Source organism: Lolium rigidum, chromosome 6 (genome assembly GCF_022539505.1).
Source record: "Lolium rigidum isolate FL_2022 chromosome 6, APGP_CSIRO_Lrig_0.1, whole genome shotgun sequence".
Lineage (NCBI taxonomy): Eukaryota > Viridiplantae > Streptophyta > Magnoliopsida > Poales > Poaceae > Lolium > Lolium rigidum.
The window spans coordinates 268,209,067-268,233,724 of record NC_061513.1 but is presented as its reverse complement, the minus strand read 5'-3'; the positions used below and the strand labels follow the sequence as shown (position 1 = coordinate 268,233,724).

At 42.0% G+C, this 24,658-nt stretch overlaps 1 protein-coding gene across 1 annotated transcript; it reads left to right on the top strand.

Annotated features, from left to right (window-relative positions):
- The first annotated feature begins 5,616 nt into the window (after nt 1-5,616).
- LOC124661556 (protein RER1B-like) lies at nt 5,617-8,495 on the top strand. Its single transcript, XM_047199417.1, has 3 exons — nt 5,617-5,987; nt 7,785-7,965; nt 8,141-8,495. The coding sequence occupies exons 1-3, from the start codon at nt 5,617-5,619 to the stop codon at nt 8,189-8,191; spliced, it is 603 nt and encodes a 200-aa protein (XP_047055373.1). The 3' UTR covers nt 8,192-8,495.
- Nucleotides 8,496-24,658: the final 16,163 nt, after the last annotated feature.

The following is a 24,658-nucleotide window of genomic DNA, read 5'->3' as shown; positions in this document are numbered from 1 at the left end:
TTGTATTTGTATACGTGTACCTCCTGTACAAGTACACAGGCAATATCAAAGATGGCCGGTACCGCTTCGGGCTCCCAGGCTCCAAATCGATTCCACCAAACAGCAAACACGCGCACTCTTTCTCTTCTCGTGGGCGGGAGTCCAGGGGCGATTCCGGCGCCGATGCGACCCGATGAAGGCGGCGGCGGCAGCGATGCTTGGTGGCGGAGGTGGAGCGCCAGCATCGAGGGAGATCGATCTGGAGGGTCACTCCTCGTTCACCTCCCTACTCGGGAGTTTTCGCCCCCTGCAGCTGCCACCCGGAGATGACGGCGGCGACGCCAGCGGGGACGGGGGCAGCATGGCTGCGGCAAGGACGAGGGATTCCGAGGACCACGTCTCATTCAATGGGTAACCCCCCTCTCAATCCGTTAATTTTGTGTCAATTAGATACTCTCTCTGCTAGGGTTAGGTGTGGCTGAAGAACACTGCGTGTTGCCCCCCATAATTTCGTGTTCTGATCTACGTATAAGTGCTTTGACTTTCTTAATTTTGTGGTGTGAGGTTGTCAATTGCGAGAACTGTTATACAATTGTGCAATGTGATGAAAGAATGTAGGCAGATTGGAGGATATTTTTAATTCTAGATGGTTATATTGTTCCTTGTGTGGAGCTTTAACATTGCTATCTGATTTTGTAGGTTAGAGTTCTTTGTGGATCCGCAGTCAGGTCACATTCCAGGCACACATCAGAGTGTGAATCTATCATGGGGATGTGCAGTACATGGTCAAGAGAGCCAGATTGAAAGCATGGAAGATGTTTATTCAGATTGCAAAGATGAAGCGAAAAGCGAGCCTGACAATTATGACGACTTCCTTGTACGCTGTGAAGGTGACACTGATGTTGAGGATTGTTTTCCAACACAAATTCAAGAAGCTGCTGTAGTAAAAGTAAGGTCTATGGTAGAAATTCGGAAGGAAGTTAGAGTTAAAGATGCCAAGTATAAGGCAGAATTGACAAGGGCGGCAAAGAGAAGGGCAATAGAAGGAGTGGTAGATGATGAAGGCATCATATTTAGTGACCAAGATAGCGATGATTGCCAGGAGCTAGTGGATTCAAGTGATGATGATCATGCCTTTGATGGAAATGATTTGTCCAGAACAAAAAGAAAGAGCAGAGCTAAGAAGTTGACAAAGAGAACTTTTTATGATGAATCAAGATTGAATAAAGATTATCAGTTTCTGCCTAATATGTGCTTTCAAGATGTCCATCAGTTTAGGAGAGCACTCTTAAACTATCATGTTGTTCATTAAAGGGACTGGGAATATTTGAGAAATGACAAGGATAGGATCACAGCTTGTTGCAAGTCCAGTGGCACATGCCCATTTGTTGTTATGACATCAACCATCATGGGAGAGACTACACATGTGATTCGGCAACTTGTCTTGCCTCACACATGTGGCAAGACTAATGAATCTTCAAGGATTAATAGTGTATGGCTGAGCAAGACTTATGAAGAGCAAATAAGAAGTGACCCCGATATGAAAATATCAGCGTTCATCGACATGGTTAGGAAGGACTATGGTGTATCTATTAACAAGCATATGGCTTACAGGGCGAAGAACAAAGCACTAGAGTCAATTAATGGATATCATAAGCAACAATACTTGAGGTTAAGAGATTACCTCCAGACCGTGTTGAACACAAACCCTGGTAGTCGTTGCATTGTCAACACTATAGTTAATCCAGATCCACAGAAGAATCCACGATTCCATGCCTTGTTGTAAATTGTTGCTTACCATTGTATTCTGCAGGTGTTGATGGATGTTTTTTGAAGCTGGGCAATGGGTTCCAAATACTAGCTGCAACTGCAAGAGACGGAAACAATAACATGTTCCCCATTGCCTTCGGAGTAGTGGGGAAAGAGGAGACATCTACATGGTGCTGGTTTTTGTTTCAGCTGAGATCAGCTCTAGGTGGTGGCACAAGTAAGCATGGACCATTTACTTTCATGTCTGACCGTCAAAAGGGGCTCTTAAATGCAGTAAACCAAATATTTCCAGAATGTGAGCATCGCTTTTGTCTTAGACACATCTATGCGAACTTCCAATTAGCTGGTTTTAGAGGAAGTGACCTCAAAAAGATTGTAGATGCGACACTTCAACTGGAACTTGTAATGTGCCTTGAGATCAGATTTGGAACTTGTAGGCTACCATGGGACACACTATAATTTTGGAGTTTCTAATGTGTCATTAGTCATCTAATTTATGATATCCATGTTGTTATATTGATATTTGAATATTTTGTTTGTGCACAATCTCTACCTTTTTCCATGGTTATGCTGCCCATTTTTTTAAAAAAATTGGTGTATAATGTGGTATACGTGTAGAAATACATGTCTCATGTCAATATACATGTTAAAAGTCTTAATCCATCTGTTTGGGCTAGGTGCAACGTATTGGTTGAAAAACTGGGTCAGCTGCAACTCCAGTTTTAATTCCGGGTTCTGTGCAACTAGTGCACCAACAGTTGGTGTTCTGTGCAACTTTCTCTTGCTCGGCCGGACGCTGTTATGAAGCAGGTCGCATTCCTCTAGCTCCCCGATGTGGGACTAAAAAAAGGTTGCTTTGTCTACCATTCGCCATGTCCAAGCTATGCTGTTGGCTTCAGGGTTTAACCGGCTACACACGTACACACGATCGATCCTTGGGAAGTAGTAATGGACAAAAACAGGACAGATAAGCAACTGCAGTTTGATCGGCCACGTACTGGCCGGCCTGGCCCATACGAAGATGAGGCCTGATGGCAGCAAATAAGAACGAGTGGCTTAAAATACGACGGAGAATGGACCCTGGTACGTCAATACAAGCCAATTTAGGCCCAGTTTGGCTCCACCAAAAAGAGAGGCAGGATCCAACAAACTCCGGAGGAACAAAAAAATCGGCGGAAGACCGTTTGGAGCAAGAGAATTCCAAAGAATTATCTACGTGGACTCCATTGAAACTACTATGTTATATGAGTCATTCTCCCAGAATTCTAGAGATAGAGAAACATGAGGTGCTTTTCCTTCTTTTTCCCTGTCTTAATTTCATGGCATCCATGGTGTGTAGTTTCTTTTTCCGCTTTACTTTTTTGTGTACATCCCGGTCGAAGTCTTTAAAGGTCGAGCCGGTGTCATTTGAACAACTTCCACCCCACCCCAACGCTGCCTTTGTGGCTAATGTTGAGGAGCTAGTAATGGATTGCTTTCTTTTGTTTCATCATGTCATCATCTTGAGACTCTCCTTCACCAGTCTACTTATGAGGATTGTGTCCGAGCCACTATGTATTCAACAGTCTAACCCCTTGTAGTGGGTGTCTCGTGCCCTATTCACAATCTTAGTGGTTATTCAAGCTTGTTCATATTTGGTCTTTTCTGAATTCTATACGCGGTGCATACACCGGCGGATCTAAGTGTGTCCAAGGGGGTGCACTGGGCCGGCTAAAGCTATTTTTCTTCACTAAATACCACATTTTCATCCCATGTGCATCCTGGAAAATAAACTTTTTCTCTCATATGGCACCTTCTCCTACGGCGTGGCATCCTGCTTACATATCCTCTAGCTCCGCCACTGGGTGCATGGAAGAATACTGATATGCTATTGCCGGGGTTGAAGATGGAGATTCCAGAGTTGTTCTACGTAACTCTAGAGTTTGTCAACGTTCTTTGATGGTCGCTTTATTTCACTTTCTTTAACATGGCATTAGAGGAAAACATATGTTTTTTTCTCATCTGTACTAACCACATATGAATCCATATAGCATGGCACCACAACTATCTATATAGAATCTTATTGGTCATTTGTTTGTGGAATTATGTAGATCCTACAACACTCTTTCCTTGAAAGTTGTGACATAAGAACCAGGCAAAAGTAGATCAAATTATTGAAAAAGTCACTAGCACTCAACATCTTCCATGGCTCTCCTATGGGATCTCTTACTCTACCACCCGACCCTACAAAGCAGACGATGAGATAACACATCTATTAGACCAACACATGGTTATAGAGGGAGTGCATTGGGCGTTATGAGATTCTATATAGATAGAGTTTTATAATGAGAGGACACTTTTGGGAGTGGTGTTTTGGCTCCTAGGTGCGTATGCTCCCTTTAGTTTGAACTGTAATTTTGATATATTTTGAAATGTTAAAAAATTCCAAACCAAAAATTCACGTGTACTTCTTCACATGCTAAGTAGGCACAAAGCCTTTTCATGAAAAATAAACTTGTAGTTTGGGCTGTGTAAAAAATACAAAATTTAGTGCTAAAAATAAGGCTTTTTGTGAGACTTATTTTGTCTTTTTACATCGACCACAAAAATTGTCGATTTTTCATGAAACTGCGCGAACGCAAATAGATATCGAGATGTACATGAGAATTTTTTTGTTAGAATTTTTTAACAATTAAAAATATGTTTTTTTAGATGGTGGGAGCATATGCACCCAAGAGCCGAATTGAATTTCCGGACACTTTCTAACTATCAACTTCATGATGTGAAACATTCAGTGGGTGGGTATGAAAGACGGTGAAGTGCATTGAGTGACGATGCAACTATCATTTTTTACACATGACACAAAAGGTGTCGTTTTTCCTCTGAAGACTTTTTTAACCGCGTAGAATTTTGAGATGCACACATTAACTTTTGTGTCCGAATTTCTCAACATTGCGAAAGCGTATTTAAAATGGACTTTAAAAACCGGGAGCATATGCTCTCGGGTGCCAAAACACCATCCCTAGAAAAAGTTTCCTATACAATTTGATACTTAAAGTAGAGAGTTTGCCATTAATATTTATACATGTGTGATGTGTCTGTGGTGTATTTTATGAAATTGTCATCAAATTTTGCTAGAGACAGAAACAAACGGAATTCTGTAAAGAAACCAAACAAACACTAAATCTTCTAAAAGTCATCAAATTTTGACTTTACTAGCTATATGTTGGTGCGATTGTTGCAAACTAGCATAACATTACTTGCAAATAGAGCTTGGCTCTGGTGGTTAGGTCCCTTGTGGTGGAACCAGCCCACCCAGGTTCAAGTCCTAGACTTGGCATGGGTGTTTGCATTTACCTGGATTTATTCCAGGATTTAACCGGCGCTATGCTTTCAGTGGTAGGTGACGTGCCCGTCAACAGCGAAGCGCCAGTGGTGACTTCGTCAATCTCAAGATATGCCGGCTCAGTCACTCGGAGGTGCTCATAGGGGTAGGGTGTGCGTGCGTGCGTTCATAGGGGTGTTTGTACGTGCGTGTTTGTGAGCGTCTGCGATGTACTGTGTTCTCAAAAAAAAAAACTAGCATAACATTACTTGATTTGTATAACCACCAAATAAATAGTAGTCCAAAGCCATCAAGATTCAGGACTAGACACAACTTAGCCAAAAACTAGTGTTAAACCAATCCACACACGTTAATAAGCAGGAGAATCATCAGCGCGGTGGAGTATATGCCATCGTGCCCCCAAAACCCAGCCCCAACAACGGTTAACCTCTGCGAAGTAGAGTCGTCCCGAGCCCGAGCCACCACCACCACATCGGAGAGCCCAGGTCGTCGCCCCCTCTCCCGCACCCCAGCTCGGCTAGGGTTCCCCACCTCCCCCCACCATGGACTCCGGCGACTCCGCCGGCGCCGGAGGCGGCGGCGCGGCCGCGGCCGCCGCGGCCAAGTGGCGGAGCGACGCGTCGCGGGCGTTCCAGTACTACCTCGACCGCTCCACCCCGCACGCCACCGGCCGCTGGGTCGGCACCCTCGCCGTCGCCGCCATCTACGCCCTCAGGGTCTACATGGTCCACGGCTTCTACATCGTCAGCTACGGCCTCGGGATCTACCTACTCAACCTCCTCATCGGCTTCCTCTCACCCATGGTCGACCCCGAGCTCGACCCCTCCGCCGCGCAGGACGGGCCCGCGCTGCCCACCCGAGGATCCGACGAGTTCAAGCCCTTCATCAGGCGCCTCCCGGAGTTCAAGTTCTGGTACGGCCTACTCCTCCGTCTCCCAGATCTCTGCTCAGATCTCCCAGATCTGCCGACCTAGCTTGTCCGTATCTACCGGCCGTGATCTGCCGCCTAGTTCAGCCTTGCCTCGTGCAGATCGCTGCGGCGATCCTATCTCACACGGGGCAGATTAGTTTGGGTTAACCGAATAATCTCTTTCCGCGACTCGTCATCATTGTAGTATTAGTCAACTACGCCTCGTTATATCTCTATATCTAGTGAATAAATGACCATCTTTTTACGTTTGTCAAACCAACTGTGCCATTCAACGAATCAAATTACTGAAAGCTAGGTGCCCAGGCAGTTCGTCTTGGTATTGTTGATCTACCAACACAGGTGTACTTGAGTACAAATATAATTGTACAGCTTGTCACTGGTCGTATAGTCCATGGATCACAAATCTGTGGTATTTCGAACTTAAGCTCAGCTGGTTCCAAGTCAGACTGCAAGTTTGTTAGTTACACGTCCTTGTCAATCACAACCACTGCTCAAGTGTGTTGTTGCATTCTAATTTAGCTTCTTAAAGCCTTTGTTCCTTCTTGCTCTCTACTGCTACCTTACTGACTGTTCATGTATGGTCTACACACCTTGGCTTGTTTGCTTGCATGATATGAAGGTAACTTTTGGCACACCAAAATTCGTAAACTTGTGTTGGTAAAACATCCATCTATAGTCGGGGAACGATGCTTATTTACTTGTTACTGTAACTGTTGCTTTGTGGTAAGTGGTATCGTAGGTGTGAGTTTTGTCTTTTTTTTTTGTCTAACCTACTGTTGAAAATTTGTGCATAATGGAAACATTGACATCTGGAAATAAGAAACACACTCCCTTGTTTGGTTGTCTGGTCGCTGCTTTTATCGTCGTAGAAACCAGATGGAGTATGGATGCTACCCCGAACATATCTCCAACAGATTATAATCATTATAGTCTTCATCTTTCCCTGGACTTGTTCACCAGCAATCTAAAAATCTTGAATCCTATCGTTAGTGTCACTGTCTCTGACTGCAGTTGAGTTACCCGAATAAACCACTGTAGCATATTACCCACGTACATTTGTTGTCCAATCAAATTGAACTTTTGTTATTTTGGTTAGGGTCAAACGGTTTTTATTATGTCTATCTGAATTAATCGAAGTCGCTGGACCTTGTAGTAATGTTAGAAACTTTCAGTGATCCTTTAAGCTTTTCATTGATAGTCCATCACCCCTAGTGACATTGTTGAGTTTACGTGTTCCAAAGTTGCTGGAACTTGTAGTATTGTAATGTTAGGAACTCCAGTGATTCTTTAAGCTTTTCATTGATAGTCCATCACAACTAGTGACATTGTAGAGTTTATGTGTCCTATGACGGTATAATTGGGGCATGTGCATTGTGATCCCACAAAACTTTCATTAGAAGTCAGAAACTGCTTTTTTGGTTATGTGTCTATCTGAGTTAATCAAAGTCGATCAAACTTATGGTAGTGCTTTTTAGGAACTTAAAGTAATTCCTTGAGATCTTCTTTGATATTCTATCACCAGTAGTGACATTGTTGAGTTTATTACATTTTCTATGACAATAGAATTTGGGCACATCCATTGTGATCCAACGAAACTACTATTAGCTGCATGCTTTCTTATAGAAAGTCAGAAACTGCTTTTGCTAGCAATCATATCTGGGTACAGCATGAACTGTGCTTCTCTATGTACACGGTGCTTATATTTTATTTTCTGTTCTGTATTTGTGGTACATTCCTCTTACACGGCACATCTATAATATTTGTTTGCTTACACTTCAGGTATGCAATCACAAAAGCTTTTGTCGTAGCTTTTGTCATGACTTTCTTCTCTGTATTCGACGTTCCTGTCTTCTGGCCCATACTTCTCTGCTACTGGATTGTACTTTTTGTCCTGACGATGAAGCGCCAGATCCTGCATATGGTCAAGTACAAATATGTGCCATTCAACATCGGGAAGCAGGTTAGTGTGTGCTGTTCAGTTATGTTTGTCCACTGCTTGCCATCTGCCTAAGATCAATTCTTAGGGGTATCATGGGTTCTTGAGAATACCTGTCCGGGTAGTTGAATAGCATATTATTCAACTCCTCATCCTTTACAGTTTCATTCATCATAGTCTCTTTCCATCTGGTTCCCAGAAATATGGCGGGAAGAAGGGTGGCGCAAGCAGCAGTTCTTCGAAAGACTGATCCCAACCTACCCTGGTGGGAAGCAATGGAAGGGTGAGAAGATACAGTTGATGCTATTCCATGTGCTAAATACCAAGTGTAATACTTCATTCATATCTAGAGTTAGAAGGGCATTCACTTATGTTTCTCTGACATGGGTTCACGGTTTAATTTGATATATTTCAGTTAGAGTGCTTCCTTCTATCAGTCAGTATATAGCGTGATTGATTCTTTTATGGGAGAAACCTTTCTGTTCGGTTGCTCCATGTTGCATCAATAATAATTGGTGCCGCAAAATCCTGGATTCAGCACTGTCTGAGTCGTTGTCTTTGGGTTTTTGTACCTATCTTGGAGATGGAAGTAGCACGTGTATGCATCTTTTCCCTCCTAGCTGCAACATCTTATTCCGGGGCACCCTGTAATCAACACTAAATTGACGAGGCTAACTTGAAAGTTCTCATCCTGTGTGCTAGTTAGTTTGCTACTGATTTGGCTGTTTGCTTAGGCGCCCAAAGATACAATGCTTTGCAAAATCCTTAATCCTGCTATTGAAATGTCAATGGTAAAAGTACCAGTGTTAAGCAGGCAACGGAACCAAACTCTTTGATTGACTCTTGGAACTCGCCTACTTTCTGATCAGCAACATGATCATCCTCCCTGGCCAGAGGCCCAGTCATGCAAATGGGTGAACTGGGAAGGAAGAAATCGATGGGGTGAAGGGACACAACATGCTGACAGGCTTAGAGACCTGACTAAGCCCCTTTGCACATATTGAAAATTTATAGCACAGTAGTCCCTCTCCACCAGTGGATTGCATCACCTTTCAAGTAAGTGACTGCCACTTCAGTTCTTCTGTCCAACTCCAATGGGGTTCTGGCTGAATCAAAGTAAAGCTCAACTTTTTGTATCCCTGAGTCAAGATCAGTATCATCGAATTCATGGATATCCATTTTTTCTGGTTTCACTGCAGGAATTCCCTTTCTTGTGCCTGGCTGTTTGCAAGTTGCCCCTTTGCCTCTATTGCATTACTGCCAGCCTTCTATTTGCATTGTCAAACTGGTTTTCATTTCCTTGCCCTTCCACCTCCTGAAATTGCTGGGCTGTCATGGTTTGCACAATCAGATTGGTGTCCCCTTTGTGCGTTTGATGGCCAGCTGGCTCTTGCAAATTTCGGTTGAAGTGGGGATGTCGATATGGAATTTTGGGTGTTCCATCCATCTGCAGTTCACTGTTGCATCATGCAGAATACCATTACCAATTGGCTTGACATGTGTGCTGGCTGCTTTACTGAATTTTCTGAATTCCCACCGGTTGGGAGGGGTATGCGGATAGTTGCTTGTTTGCGGCACTGTCGGTGAAACCGGTATCTCTTTTGGTGGAGCAATATCTATCGTTCTTCTTGGCTGTGAACAAGCGCTCAAAGTTGGTATGGCTAGTCACGAAATTGTTTTGGATGCTTATAAAGTTGGCTTGCACCGTGTTGGTGAAGTCGAGAACTCTTCGTTGTTATCTTCTCTGCTGCAGAGTTTGCACATCCAGCTGGACAGATTACAGTTCGAGCAAGCCGGTACAGCCGGACAACACTCCTCTTCGACATGATAGTAGCAAGGGATTTTTAAAGGGGAGAGATTTGATGGACAAACCTTACAGCTGGTGATCAACATCCAGAAGGAGTTTTACACAAGCCAAGCTCGCAACCATACTTGAAGCGGGAAGATCCTGCAATCGCCAACGCCTTCTCTCCTCTGATGGCATACAAATCAGGGTGGGAAGGTGGGATGTTACTGTCGAAGAAGGGTGTTGCCGAAGAAGGGTTCTTCAGTATCCCCTTCCTTAAACCCCAGATCTGTACCGAGCTATGCTGCCGTCGCCAAGCTGCCTTCGATGAACCACACCCTGCCGCTATAATTAGAAGCAAACGGGAGGGGTTTTACGAGAGAACCCACCCTCTCCACACTTCAGATCCAAAACACCTCACCATTGATAGGCTCAGACCTGACTAATTAAGTAACGGAAGGGAAAAAGGATCGATCATCCACGTCTTCCTTCTTCCCTTTAGGCGCGAAGCACTAACTGAAGACGCAACTAGTGTTGTTCTACCCCGTCAGATAGAGGCAGGGTTGACACATGCTTGAGCGTTTAGTACCACATCCTTAGGCCATGGCTTAGATTATTTTTTATTTTTCTCTAAGAGATTAAGGGTAGCGACTTATTCATATCTTGGCACACTCTGTGGCCAACTGGTTAACAATATATCATGGTGGTACCCGGTTTGAAGCGATTTTAAATTTTGAAACATAGAATGCCGGGTAATAATGGGAAGCCGCGGAACAACGGATGCCGGGTAATAATGGGAAGACGCGGCACAATGATGAAAGCAAGGAAGAAAGACAAAGAACGAGTCTTCTGTATTGTTAACCTAAGTAAAGTAATAGGTCATGCACACCGCAATAAATAGCAGAGGTTCAGTTTTGTGGACATGCTAACATGTACTCGTTTCGTCTTAAAAAGGATGTTGCAGATTTATCTGACGTGAATGTTTCTATACACTAAATCATGTTAATGCATTGCTATGGAAGATGAGGATGTCCATGTCAGGAATGATGTTGATGGTTGAATGTTATATCCATCATGGAATGCTAGAAGTTTACTTAATGTTTTGCTTTTGGGAGATGGAGACGATGGAGGCTACCCTTTCTTTAGCTCTGGTTGCTTATCATCAGTTGGGGGTTTGTTTCGCTTAGGCTGATAAGCCTTTGTGTATGTTATTTTTTTATCCTGTTAATGCCGCATGGAACGCTCGCAGCTGCAGTGCAAGGGGCTTTTTTTTTCTGGTGCCAACACTATGCAAAATAATGCACTGGGAGATGTGGTGCCAACTCGTCAGGAGTCGCCGCACCTGACGGGTGATGCTTTTTCGTGATGACATTGCTATCGAAGATGAGGATGTCCAAGCCAGGAATGATGTTGGTGGTTGAATGTTATATCCGTCATGGAATGCTGGAAGTTCTACTGAACGTTTTGCTTTTGGGAGATGGAGAAGATGGAGGCTACCCTTTCTTTAGATGTGGTTGGTTGATCATCAGTTGGCGGTTGGTTTCGTTTAGGCTGATGAGTCCATGTGTTTATTGTTTCGTTGTCCTGTTAATGTCGTCTGGAAAACTAGCAGGTATAATAGTTTATCGCTTGTAAGAACTTATTATTGTGGCTCCGTTATCGGTAATGGAACCCAGCCATATTTTCAGGGTCGTGTGAAAAAAAGGAGTCTACCAACATTTTTTTTAGTAAATTACGAATGCGAGGACTTGAACTCGAAATCAAATGCCCTAATAGCATGTCAATTTTCATGTACTAATTAGCGCAACGCCTGAACTTAAAAAAGGTTCACGGCAGTGGTAGTGCTTTTTGAGACAACTTTGTGCCAAGCAGCGGATGTTGTCATGCATGAGCTAGTCTCTAGAAATGTTGCATAAACAACACTAAATATTGACGATGCCAGCTTCTAATATCATATCCTAGGTGGTGGGTGCTAACTAGTGTAGTACTTATGAGGCTGCTTAATTGATTGGGGTCTAGTAAACAAAATTTTGATGCATAGATACCACGACGTTTCCTGATCACAGTTTCGATGCATAGATACCACGACGTTTCCTGATCACAGATTATGTGATGTCCTCCATTGCGTTTCTATAGAATTCTGGCTGTTTTCCCCTCTTCTTGATATTGCTCTGATGGTTCACCAATAGTCTGAAATCACTATCGAGTCTCCTAAAAAGCTCTGCAACAAAACGAGTGACACGATGTGTACTATCTTTAGTCAAACTTGCTTGTTACAGTTAAGGAGCTAAGAATTATTTAATGTACATTCAATTAAGTACAACCATACATTTTTTTTGTTAATAATTACCGCCATACTTATTTTAAATAATGGACGTGCATGCAAGAAATGGAGGTCTTGCCGACGGCCAAATATGCTTGGCATACATACCCTAAATTCTCCACCCACTCTTGCGTGTGAAAATAATGCTTTGCTCCTTAAATATACCACTCAGTCTTCATCTGACTAGGTACAAACATGATTTTAAATAGCCGGCTATATGCTATAGCTGGACTATTGCCCTTAGCTGCATCTTTTAGAAAGCTTGGCTATATAAAGACTATAGCCGGGTATTTAAAACTATGTGTAGAAAGCTCCAATGTTCCGTAAGCCACATAACATTCACATGCACCCTGGAGAAGACGAGAGAAGAGCCAAAGAAATTTGGAAGCATGAGGGAGTATGAGGCGTTGGGAGCAGTAGCGCGGCTACTCACTTGCAGGACAGAGCGTGAAACCATGTTGCTTCTCTTTTTGTGGGTAACTGTTGATTTTATTACTCAATAGGGGTTACAGACGGGTTATGCTGGAGATACTGAAACCACGTTGTTTCTTCACACTGAGAAAGATCTTGGACGTACTTTCCTACACCTACTAGTAGCTACGTGGCACCAAGTGTTTCACTAAAACACAGCCATCCCAAAGATTAAGACTTATTTTTTTTGAAAAGTTAAATAAAGTAATATTTGATCAAACTTTTAAAAGAATTTATCAATAAATATGATTTATAGATACTAAATGAAAATATATTTTATTATATATCTAATTTTATTTAATTTGTATTTTACATGTTAATGATTTTTGGTAAAAACTTAGTTGAACTTGACATAGTTTGACTTTCTAAAAGTAATATAAGTCTTCAGCTTTCGGATGGAGGTAGTATACATTGCGCGTCGAAGATCATTTTTTTTCTGATCAAGACGTGCAAGTGCAAGAGTCAACATACACCTTTTTAAATAGAACATGCAGAACTTAAGCGCATAAATATTTTGCTTTCTGTTGATCATACATTATCTAATGCTATTGCATGTTTTTTTTTTCTGCCAGTAGTCTGTTCTCTTGTACTAGTTGGGATTACAATGATGGTGATGTGTATAATCCAAATTATGCATTGTAACTGGAGCTTGCACCCTGTCAAAACCATGTACAAACAACAATAACAGCATCTTATAGTGATCGACAAAAACATCGCCCTTTTGTGGACATGTCAGTTAAAGAAAATCAAGGTTGGCATTGATTAATTGTCTGGTCCATCCATGTTGTCGATACTCAAGAGGTTCAGTGATTGCTTCATCAAGAGTTTGTGCAATGAAGAAACAACCAAGTATGTATAATGGTAATATAAAATATTTTCTAACCAGTAATTTATTTTGTGAGAAATGTTTTCTACGGAGAGATGAAAATTTGAGAAAAAAAGGAAAAATACTCATTTAAAAGTCTTTGCTAGTACATAAAACGTCGAGATGTATGTGCGAAATTTCTTGTCAAAATTATTTAACATTTTAAAATGTGCTCAAAGCTCATGGAAAAGACCCTCGTACGTGCCAAAACGCCTTTCCCTCATGCTAGTTAGTTTGCTATTGATGTGGCTATTTTCTTAGGTGCCCAAAGTTATTTTTGCCAATTATAAGAGTGTAGGTTTTACATGAGAGGTAAAGTGTATTTGCTTATATGTGATCACTGAGAAGTGTAGAACGATAGAGGGGGGGTTTGGCGTAATGTGTTGGATATTGTATTGAGCCTCTCGGGCGAGTATATATAGCGGTACAGACTTGGAGGCTAAGATAGCTCTCCTAGAGATATGATAGGTAGAGATTACAAATCCTAGACTACCTAATATACCTATACCAAATATATCTCTAACACGCCCCCGCGATCGTAGCGGTAGTGACGTGAACAACAGTAGCGTCACAAACGGTCAGACTGGAGAGAAGCCGAAGGTAGGAACCAGCGGGCTGACACTCCCCCACAGTCGTAGCGGGAGCGTCGTGGACGATGTCGCGTCGCGGATGCTCTGTAGAAGAGCCGAGGTGCTCATGCGATGTGATAGCCCTTTGTGTCGATATCGAGGTAGCCGAGAGCGTGGGTGTTGCAACCTTGGTCAGGGTAGCCGCGCGAGGGGATGCCGTGGTCGATGTCGTGGTCGGGTGCCGGTGTCGAGGTAGCCGCACATGAAGCCGCAAGCGCCTAGTGCGCGAGGAGAGTGACGAAGAAGCATCAAAGCAGTCATGGAGAGGGTGTCGATGCCAAAGTCGATGCAGTCGGAGCAGTCGAGGACGAGGTGCTTCCCTAGTTTTGGCAAAACTAGGCGCACGTCGGGGACGAAGGCATACTCCGGTTTTGCCAGAACCGAGTACGCAAAGACAAAGTCGGCGACGCAGTCGAGGAAGTCGTAGAAGAGTCGATGCCGATGAAGACGTTGTCGAAGCCGATGAAGACGAGGCGCCGATCCGAGCTTGCCAGGCCCGGGGACGCGTCGGGGATGAAGGCACACAACGGTGTTGCCAGCACTGTTCATGCGTAGGACAAGACCAGTACAAATGGCGCGCCATGTCGGAGTAGACTAGCAGAGGAAGACTCAACGACGATTGTCGGAGTAGAGTAGCAGGTGTCGTAGTCGGGGAAGATCCGAGGACGCTGATACGTCCAATTTGCATCACTATTTTATATCATAATTTGCTGTTATTCATTGATATATTTCATATTGGGACACAATACTTATGTTATTTCATCTATTTTGCATGTTTCATGATTATTTGGAGATCGCGCACCGGAGCCAGGATTCTGCTGGAAAAAGCACCGTCGGGATGCAATATTTCGGAAGATCAACTGTGGAAGGAAATTATACCAAAAATCCTATTTTTCCGGATGATGGAGAAAGCCGGAAGGGGAGTCGAGAAGACCCAAGGTGGGGCCGGACCACAGGCCGGCGCGGCCCATGGCTCGGCCGCGCCACCTTGTGGTGTGGGGGCCCCACAGCCCCTTTCGCCTCCTTTTCTTCGCGAAACCCTTCGTCCCGAAAACCTAAGCTCCGGAGGGTACGTCGCGAAGAGCCACGGCCGCCTCGCGGGGCGGAGAACACCAGAGAGAAAAAAGCTCTCCGGCGGGCAGGAATCCGCCGGGGAAATTCCCTCCCGGAGGGGGAAATCGACGCCATCGTCACCGCCATCGAGCTGTACATCATCTCCATCGCCATCACCATCATCTTCATCATCATCACCGCCATCTCCACCGCAGCACCTCGTCACCGCTGTAGCAATTTGGGTTTGATCTTGATTGTTTGATAGGGGAAACTCTCCCGGTGTTGATTTCTACTTGTTATTGATGCTATTGAGTGAAACCGTTGAACCAAGGTTTATGTTCAGATTGTTATTCATTATCATATCACCTCTGATCATGTTCCATATGATGTCTCGTGAATAGTTCGTTTAGTTCTTGAGGACATAGGTGAAGTCTAAATGTTAGTAGTGAATTATGGTTGAGTAATATTCAATGTTATGATATTTAAGTTGTGGTGTCATTCTTCTAGTGGTGTCGTGTGAACGTCGACTACACGATACTTCACCATTTATGGGCCTAGGGGAATACATCTTGTACTCGTTTGCCAATTGCGGGGATGCCGGAGTGACAGAAACCTGAGCCCCCGTTGGTATATCGATGCAGGAGGGATCGCAGGATCTCGAGTTTAAAGGTCTGTGGTTAGATTTATCTTAATTACTTTCTTGTAGTTGCGGATGCTTGCAAGGGGTATAATCACAAGTATGTATTAGTCCTAGGAAGGGCGGTACATTAGCATAGGTTCACCCACACAACACTTATCAAAACAATGAAGATTAATCAGCTGTATGTAGCGAAAGCACTAGACTAAAATCCCGTGTGTCCTCAAGAACGTTTGGTCATTATAAGTAAACAAACCGGCTTGTCCTTTGTGCTAAAAAGGATTGGTCCACTCGCTGCAATTATTTCTCTCGCATTTTACTTACTTGTACTTTATTCATCTGTTACATCAAAACCCCTCGAATACTTGTACTGTGAGCATTTACGAGTGAATCCTTTATCGAAACTGCTTGTCAACACCTTCTGCTCCTCGTTGGGATCGACATTCTTACTTATCGAAGATACTACGATACACCTCCTATACTTGTGGGTCATCAAGACTATTTTCTGGCGCCGTTGCCGGGGAGTGAAGCGCTATTGGTAAGTGGAATTGGTAAGGAAAACCTTTACTGTTTGTGCTGATTTTATTTCCGCACGTCGCTATAAGTCATTATGGAGAGATCTTCTCTTCAATTTCTATTTGGGAAATCTACTACTACTGCAATGGTAGTGGATGAGGCGCCAGGTGAGGAAGTGATACCATATAAAATACCTATGAAAATTATTGAACGTGTTATGGATAACCGCTATGAAGGGGATGGAACTCGTCCATCCCGGTGATCATTTACTTGTTTTTGCATGAATTATGCGGGTTATTCAAATGTGCGGGTATTGCTATGAATGAAGTTAGAAAGAAACTATTCTCTATATCGCTGTCTGGTAAAGCGGCGCATTGGTATAAATTGCTGAAGAATGGTGATTCTCTTGATTGGGAGGACATTGTGCCTTTATTTTATTCTAAATTCTACCCTCCAAGTGAAATTCACAAAGATCGTAACCGCATATATAATTTCTGGCCTCATGATGGAGAAAGTATTGCCCAAGCTTGGGGGAGATTGAAGTCTTTAATGCTCAAATGCCCCATTCATGAGCTTCCTGGTAATGTTATTATTGATAATTTCTATGCAAGACTTTCTTTTCAAGACAAGACCTTCCTGGATACTTCTTGTTCTGGATCATTTACACGCAACAAAGAAGAGTTTAAAAGGGACCTTCTAGATCGAATCCAAGAAAATACTGAAGGTTGGGAGAACGACAAAGATAGAGAATCGGATATTGATGTGGTTATTCAGCTGGCTAATAGAGAAACTATTTCTCCAATTGGTATTGTTCGAGATGTGGAAGTTCTATGTGGTAAGATTAAATATCCTGCTGACTTTTTGGTACTTGGTTCTGCTTGCTAGTGATTATTGTCCTATCATTTTTGGTAGACCTTTTCTAAATACTTGTGGAGCTATTATAGATTGCAAGAAAGAGAAAATTTTGACTAAATTTGTTGGTGAATCTTATGAGTTTAACTTCTCTAAATTTACCAAAACTCCTTATAAAGCTGATTTGCCTAGTGATGATTTTAAAATGGAGCAAGTGTGCATCTATTGTTCTTGTTCCTAATAATCCTTTGCAGCAACATTTGGAGAATAGCGAGAGTGAAGTTTTTAGGAAAGAAAGAGATGAGCTTGAGGAAATTTTTCTTCGCCAACCTATTCTCAAGCATGATTTACCGGTGGAAGATTTGGGTACAACACCGCCACCAAAGAAAGATCCTGTTTTTGATTTAAAGCCTTTGCCTGATAATCTTAAATATGCTCATATTGATGATAAGAAAATATATCATGTTATTATTAGTTCTAAGCTTTCAGAGATTGAGGAAGAAAGGTTATTGGAAATATTGAAGAAACACCGAGGAGCTATTGGCTACACTCTTGATGATTTGAAGGGGATTTCTCCTTCTATTTGCCAACATGCTATTAATATGGAAGATGATGCAAAGCCTGTTGTTGAACATCAGCGTCGTCTAATTCCGAAGATGAAGGAGGTGGTAAGGAATGAGGTATTAAAACTTCTTGAAGCTGGTATTATATATCCTATTGCCGATAGTAGATGGGTTAGTCCTGTGCATTGCGTTCCCAAGAAAGGAGGAATGACTCGTTGTGCCTAATGATAATGATGAGCTCATCCCTCAAAGAGTAGTTGTAGGGTATAGAATGTGCATTGATTTTCGAAAAGTTAATAAAGTTACTAAGAAAGATCATTACCCCTTACCATTTATTGATCAAATGCTAGAAAGGTTGTCTAAAAATACTCACTTTTGCTTTCTTGATGGTTATTCTGGGTTTTCACAAATTGCTGTTAAAACTAAAGATCAAGAGAAAAACCACTTTTACTTGTCCCTATGGAACTTATGCTTATAGGCGTATGCCTTTTGGTTTATGTAATGCTCCTGCTACTTTTCAAAGATGCATGTCTGCTATTTTTCATGGCTTTTGTGAGAGTATTGTGGAAGTATTCATGGATGATTTTTCTGTCTATGGGAATTCTTTTGATAGTTGCTTGCGAAACCTTGATAAAGTTTTGCGAGAGATGTGAAGAAACTAACCTTGTTCTTAATTGGGAGAAATGCCACTTTATGGTTAATGAAGGAATTGTATTGGGACATAAAATTTCTGAGAGAGGTATTGAAGTTGATAGAGCTAAAGTTGAAGCAATTGAGAAGATGCCCTATCCGAGGGATGTTAAAGGTATTCGTAGTGTTCTTGGTCATGCTAGGTTTTATAGGAGATTTATTAAAGATTTCTCCAAGATTTCAAAGCCTCTTACTAATCTTCTTCAAAAAGACGTACCTTTTGTTTTTGATGATGATTGTAAGGAAGCTTTTGAAACTCTAAAGAAAGCCTTAACAACCGCTCCTGTAGTTGAACCTCCGATGTCTACGCCCCTCCTTTTCCTGTAGACGTTGTTGGGCCTCCAAGAGCGAGAGGTTTGTAGGACAGCAGCAAGTTTTCCCTTAAGTGGATCACCCAAGGTTTATCGAACTCGGTGGAGGAAGAGGTCAAAGATATCCCTCTCAAGCAACCCCGCAACCACAAAGCAAGAAGTCTCTTGTGTCCCCAACACACCTAATAGGTGCACTAGTTCGGCGAAGAGATAGTGAAATACAGGTGGTATGAATAAGCAGTAGCAACGGCACTCGTAAAAGTGCTTTGCCCAGGACAAGTAAACATGCAGTAGTAACGCAGCAAGTAGTAACACAATAGAAACAAGCAAACAAGCAAGTGATAGCAGTATTTAGGAACAAGGCCTAGGGATTACACTTTCACTAGTGGACACTCTCAACATTGATCGCATAATAAATAACTCTTTCTCATATGTGCTACATACACTCTTTTGTTGGATGATGAACACATTGCGTAGGATTACACGAACCCTCAATGCCGGAGTTAACAAGCTCCACAATTCAATGTTCATATTTAAATAACCTTAGAGCATAATAGATCATTGCAAAATAAACCAAGAACTAACATAGTGCACACACCGTCCACATTACACTATGAAGGAGGAATAGATCACATCAATACTATCATAATGATAATTAACTCCACAATCTACAAGAGATCATGATCATAGCCTACGACAAGAACCACATGGTGCACACACTAGTCACCTTTACACCATGCAGGAGGAATAGACTACTTTAATAACATCACATGAGTAGCACACAACTAGTAGCGATACAAAGCTCATATGAATCTCAGTCATGTAAAGCAGCTCATGAGATCATTGTATTGAAGTACATAGGAGAGAGATTAACCACATAGCTACCGGTACAGCCCCGAGCCTCGATGGAGAACTACTCCTCCTCATGGGAGCAAAGACAGCGTGATGAAGATGGCGGTGGAGATGGCAGCGGTGTCAATGGAGAAGCCTTCCGGGGGCACTTCCCCGTCCCGGCGGCGTGCCGGAACAGAGAGTCCTGTCCCCCAGATCTTGGCTTCGCGATGGCGGCGGCTCTGGAAGGTTTCTGTGGGTTTCGTCCAACTTGTCAGGGTTTTCGCGACGGAGGCTTTAAATAGGCGGAAGGGCAAGGTCGGTGGACTTCTGGGGGGCCCACACTATAGGGGGGCGCGCCCCCCCCTTTGGCCGCGCCGGCCTAGGGTTTGGTGGCCCTGTGCCCCCTCTCTGGCGGTTCTCGGGTGTTCTGGATGCTTCCGGGCAAAATAGGAACCTGGGCGTTGATTTCGTCCAATTCCGAGAATATTTCTTTACTAGGATTTCTGAAACCAAAAACAGCAGAAAACAGGAACTAGCACTTCGGCATCTTGTTAATAGGTTAGTTCCGAAAAACGCATAATAATGACATATAATGTGTATAAAACATGTAGGTATCATCAATAAAGTAGCATGGAACATAAGAAATTATCGATACGTCGGAGACGTATCAGCATCCCCAAGTTTAGTTCTGCTCGTCCCGAGCAGGTAAAACGATAACAAAGATAATTTCTGAAGTGACATGCCATCATAAACTTGATCATATTGTAAACATATGTAATGAATGCAGCAATCAAAACAATGGTAATGACATGAGTAAACAAATGAATCATATAGCAAAGACTTTTCATGAATAGTACTTTCAAGACAAGCATCAATAAGTCTTGCATAAGAGTTAACTCATAAAGCAATAATTCAAAGTAGAGGCATTGAAGCAACACAAAGGAAGATGAAGTTTCAGCGGTTGCTTTCAACTTATAACATGTATATCTCATGGATAGTTGTCAATGCAAAGCAATATAACAAATGCAATATGCAAGTATGTAGGAATCAATGCACAGTTCACACAAGTGTTTGCTTCTTGAGGTGGAGAGAGATAGGTGAACTGACTCAACATAAAAGTAAAAGAAAGGTCCTTCAAAGAGGAAAGCATCGATTGCTATATTTGTGCTAGAGCTTTGGTTTTGAAAACATGAAACAATTTTGTCAACGGTAGTAATAAAGCATATGTATCATGTAAATTATATCTTACAAGTTGCAAGCCTCATGCATAGTGTACTAATAGTGCCCGCACCTTGTCCTAATTAGCTTGGGTTAACACTGATCATCATTGCATAACATATGTTTCAACCAAGTGTCACAAAGGGGTACCTCTATGCCGCATTGCATAAGGGTCTAAGGAGAAAGTTCGCATTGGATTTCTCGCGTTGATCATTCTTCAACTTAGACACCCATACCGGGACAACATAGACAACAGATAATGGACTCCTCTTTTAATGCTTAAGCATTCAACAACAGCTTAATATTCTCATAAGAGATTGAGGTTTTATGTCCAAACTGAAACTTCCACCATGATTCATGGCTTTAGTTAGCGGCCCAATGCTCTTCTCTAACAGTATGCATAGTCAAACCATTTGATTGTGAAAACCGCCCTTACTTCAGACAAGACGAACATGCATAGCAACTCACATGATATTCAACAAAGGTAAAAAGTTGATGGCATCCCCAGGAACATGGTTATCGCACAACAAGCAACTTAATAAGAGATAAAGTGCATAAGTACATATTCAATACCACAATAGTTTTTAAGGCTATTTTGTCCCATGATCTATATATTGCAAAGGCGAATGATTGAAATTTAAAGGTAGCACTCAAGCAATTTACTTTGGAATGGCGGAGAAATACCATGTAGTAGGTAGGTATGGTGGACACAAATGGCATAGTGGTTGGCTCAAGTATTTTGGATGCATGAGAAGTATTCCCTCTCGATACAAGGCTTAGGCTAGCAAGGTTGTTTGAAGCAAACACAAACATGAACTAGTACATCAAAACTTACATAAAAGACATATTACAAGCATTATAAGACTATACATCGTCTTCCTTGTTGTTCAAACACCTTACTAGAAATTATCTAGACCTTAGAGAGACCAATTATGCAAACCAAATTTTAGCATGCTCTATGTATTTCTTCACTAATAGGTGCAAAGTATATGATGCAAGAGCTTAAACATGAGCACAACAATTGCCAAGTATCACATTACCCAAGACATTATAGCAATTACTACATGTAGCATTTTCCAATTCCAACCATATAACAATTTAACGAAGAGGAAACTTCGCCATGAATATTATGAGCTAAGAACACATGTGTTCATACGAACCAGCGGAGCGTGTCTCTCTCCCACACAAGCATGATGTAATCCAATTTATTCAAACACAAACAAAAACAAAAGCACACGGACGCTCCACGTAAAGTACATAAGATGTGACCGAATAAAAATATAGTTTCAAGGGAGGAACCCGATAAATTTGTCGATGAAGAAGGGGATGCCTTGGGCATCCCCAAGCTTAGATGCTTGAGTCTTCTTGAAATATGCAGGGATGAACCACGGGGGCATCCCCAAGCTTAGACTCTTCACTCTTCTTGATCATAGTATATCATCCTCCTCTCTTGACCCTTGAAAACTTCCTCCACACCAAACTCAAAGCAAACTCATTAGAGGGTTAGTGCATAATCAAAAAATCACATGTTCAGAGGTGACACAATCATTCTTAACACTTCTGGACATTGCCCAAAGCTACTGGAAGGTAATGGAACAAAGAAATCCACCCAACACAGCGAAAGAAGCAATGCGAAATAAAAGGCAGAATCTGTCAAAACAGAACAGTCCGTAAAGACGAATTTTAAAATGGCACCAGACTTGCTCAAATGAAAATGCCCAAATTGAATGAAAGTTGCGTACATATCTGAGGATCACGCACGTAAATTGGCATAATTTTCTGAGCTACCTACAGAGAGGCAGGTCGGAATTCGTGACAGCAAAGAAATCTGTTACTGCGCAGCAATCCAAATCTAGTATGAACTTTTCTACCAACGACTTTACTTGGCACAACAAAACACAAAACTAAGATAAGGAGAGTTTGCTACAGTAGTAAACAACTTCCAAGACACAAATATAAAACAAAGTACTGTAGCAAAATAACACATGGGCTATCTCCCAAGAAGTTCTTTCTTTATAGCCATTAAGATGGGCTCAGCAGCTTTAATGATGCACTTGCAAGAAATAGTATTTGAAGCAAAAGAGAGCATCAAGAAGCAAATCCAAAACATATTTAAGTCTAACATGCTTCCTATGCATAGGAATCTTGTAAATAAACAAGTTCATGAGGAGCAAAGTAACAAGCATAGGAAGATAGAACAAGTGTAGCTTCAAAAATTTCAGCACATAGAGAGGCATTTTAGTAACATGAAAATTTCTACAACCATATTTTTCTCTCTCATAATAACTTTCAGTAGCAACATGAGCAAACTCAACAATATAACTATCACATAAAGCATTCTTATCATGAGTCTCATGCATAAAATTATTACTCTCCACATAAGCATAATCAATTTTATTAGTTGTAGTGGGAGCAAATTCAACAAAGTAGCTATCAAATATAGGAGGCATATTGTAATCATAATCAAATTTCTCCTCCATGACAGGTGGCAACAAAAGACTACTATCATTATAATCATCATAAATAGGAGGCAAAGTATCATCAAAGAAAATTTTCTCCTCAATTCTTGGGGGACTAAAAAGATCATGCTCATCAAAGCCAGCTTCCCCAAGCTTAGAATTTTCCATAGCATTAGCAACAATAGTGTTCAAAGTATTCATAGTAATAACATTCCCATTAGCATGCATATAAAGTTCCATGGGTTTTTTAATTCTCTCTTCAAACACATCATGTCCTAATTCAAGATAAAGTTCATAAAGATCTCTCATATTTTTGTTGTTTTCCATTATGCCTAACTAGTGTAAAACAAGAAACAAAAAGTTGCAATTGCAGGATCTAAAGGAAATAGCTTCGAGTACTTACAACGGCGAAAATAGCTTAGTAGCCGAGATCCGGAGTGTGAGTACCTTTTACCTTTCCTCCCCGGCAACGGCGCCAGAAAATAGCTTGCTGTCCACAACTGGCGCGTAGTTGACGTGGGAGGTTTAATGGCGGTTGACGGGCTTGATGGAGTGTCTTGATTCGTTCCCCGGCAACGGCGCCAGAAAATAGCTTGATGTCTACGCCCCCTCCTTTTCCTGTAGACAGTGTTGGGCCTCCAAGAGCAGAGGTTTGTAGGACAGCAGCAAGTTTTCCCTTAAGTGGATCACCCAAGGTTTATCGAACTCAGTGAGGAAGAGGTGAAAGATATCCCTCTCAAGCAACCCTGCAACCACAAAGCAAGAAGTCTCTTGTGTCCCCAACACACCTAATAGGTGCACTAGTTCGGCGAAGAGATAGTGAAATACAGGTGGTATGAATAAGCAGTAGCAACAAGCACCGTAAAAGTGCTTTGCCCAGACGAGTAAACAAGCAGTAGTAACGCAAAGAAGTAGTAACACAAGAAAAACAGAGAATCAAGCAGTGATAGCAGTATTTAGGAACAAGGCCTAGGGATTACACTTTCACTAGTGGACACTCTCAACATTGATCGCATAATAAATAACTCTTTCTCATATGTGCTACATACACTCTTTTGTTGGATGATGAACACATTGCGTAGGATTACACGAACCCTCAATGCCGGAGTTAACAAGCTCCACAATTCAATGTTCATATTTAAATAACCTTAGAGCATAATAGATCATTGCAAAATAAACCAAGAACTAACATAGTGCACACACCGTCCACATTACACTATGAAGGAGGAATAGATCACATCAATACTATCATAATGATAATTAACTCCACAATCTACAAGAGATCATGATCATAGCCTACGACAAGAACCACATGGTGCACACACTAGTCACCTTTACACCATGCAGGAGGAATAGACTACTTTAATAACATCACATGAGTAGCACACAACTAGTAGCGATACAAAGCTCATATGAATCTCAATCATGTAAAGCAGCTCATGAGATCATTGTATTGAAGCACATAGGAGAGAGATTAACCACATAGCTACCGGTACATGCCCCGAGCCTC

Coding starts and splice junctions, on each gene's coding strand:
- LOC124661556 (XM_047199417.1), top strand. CDS start 5,617: ATGGACTCCGGCGACTCCGCCGGCGCCGGAGGCGGCGGCGCGGCCGCG. Junction 5,988..7,784: donor CTCCCGGAGTTCAAGTTCTG/GTACGGCCTACT, acceptor CTTACACTTCAG/GTATGCAATCACAAAAGCTT. Junction 7,966..8,140: donor CATTCAACATCGGGAAGCAG/GTTAGTGTGTGC, acceptor TCTGGTTCCCAG/AAATATGGCGGGAAGAAGGG.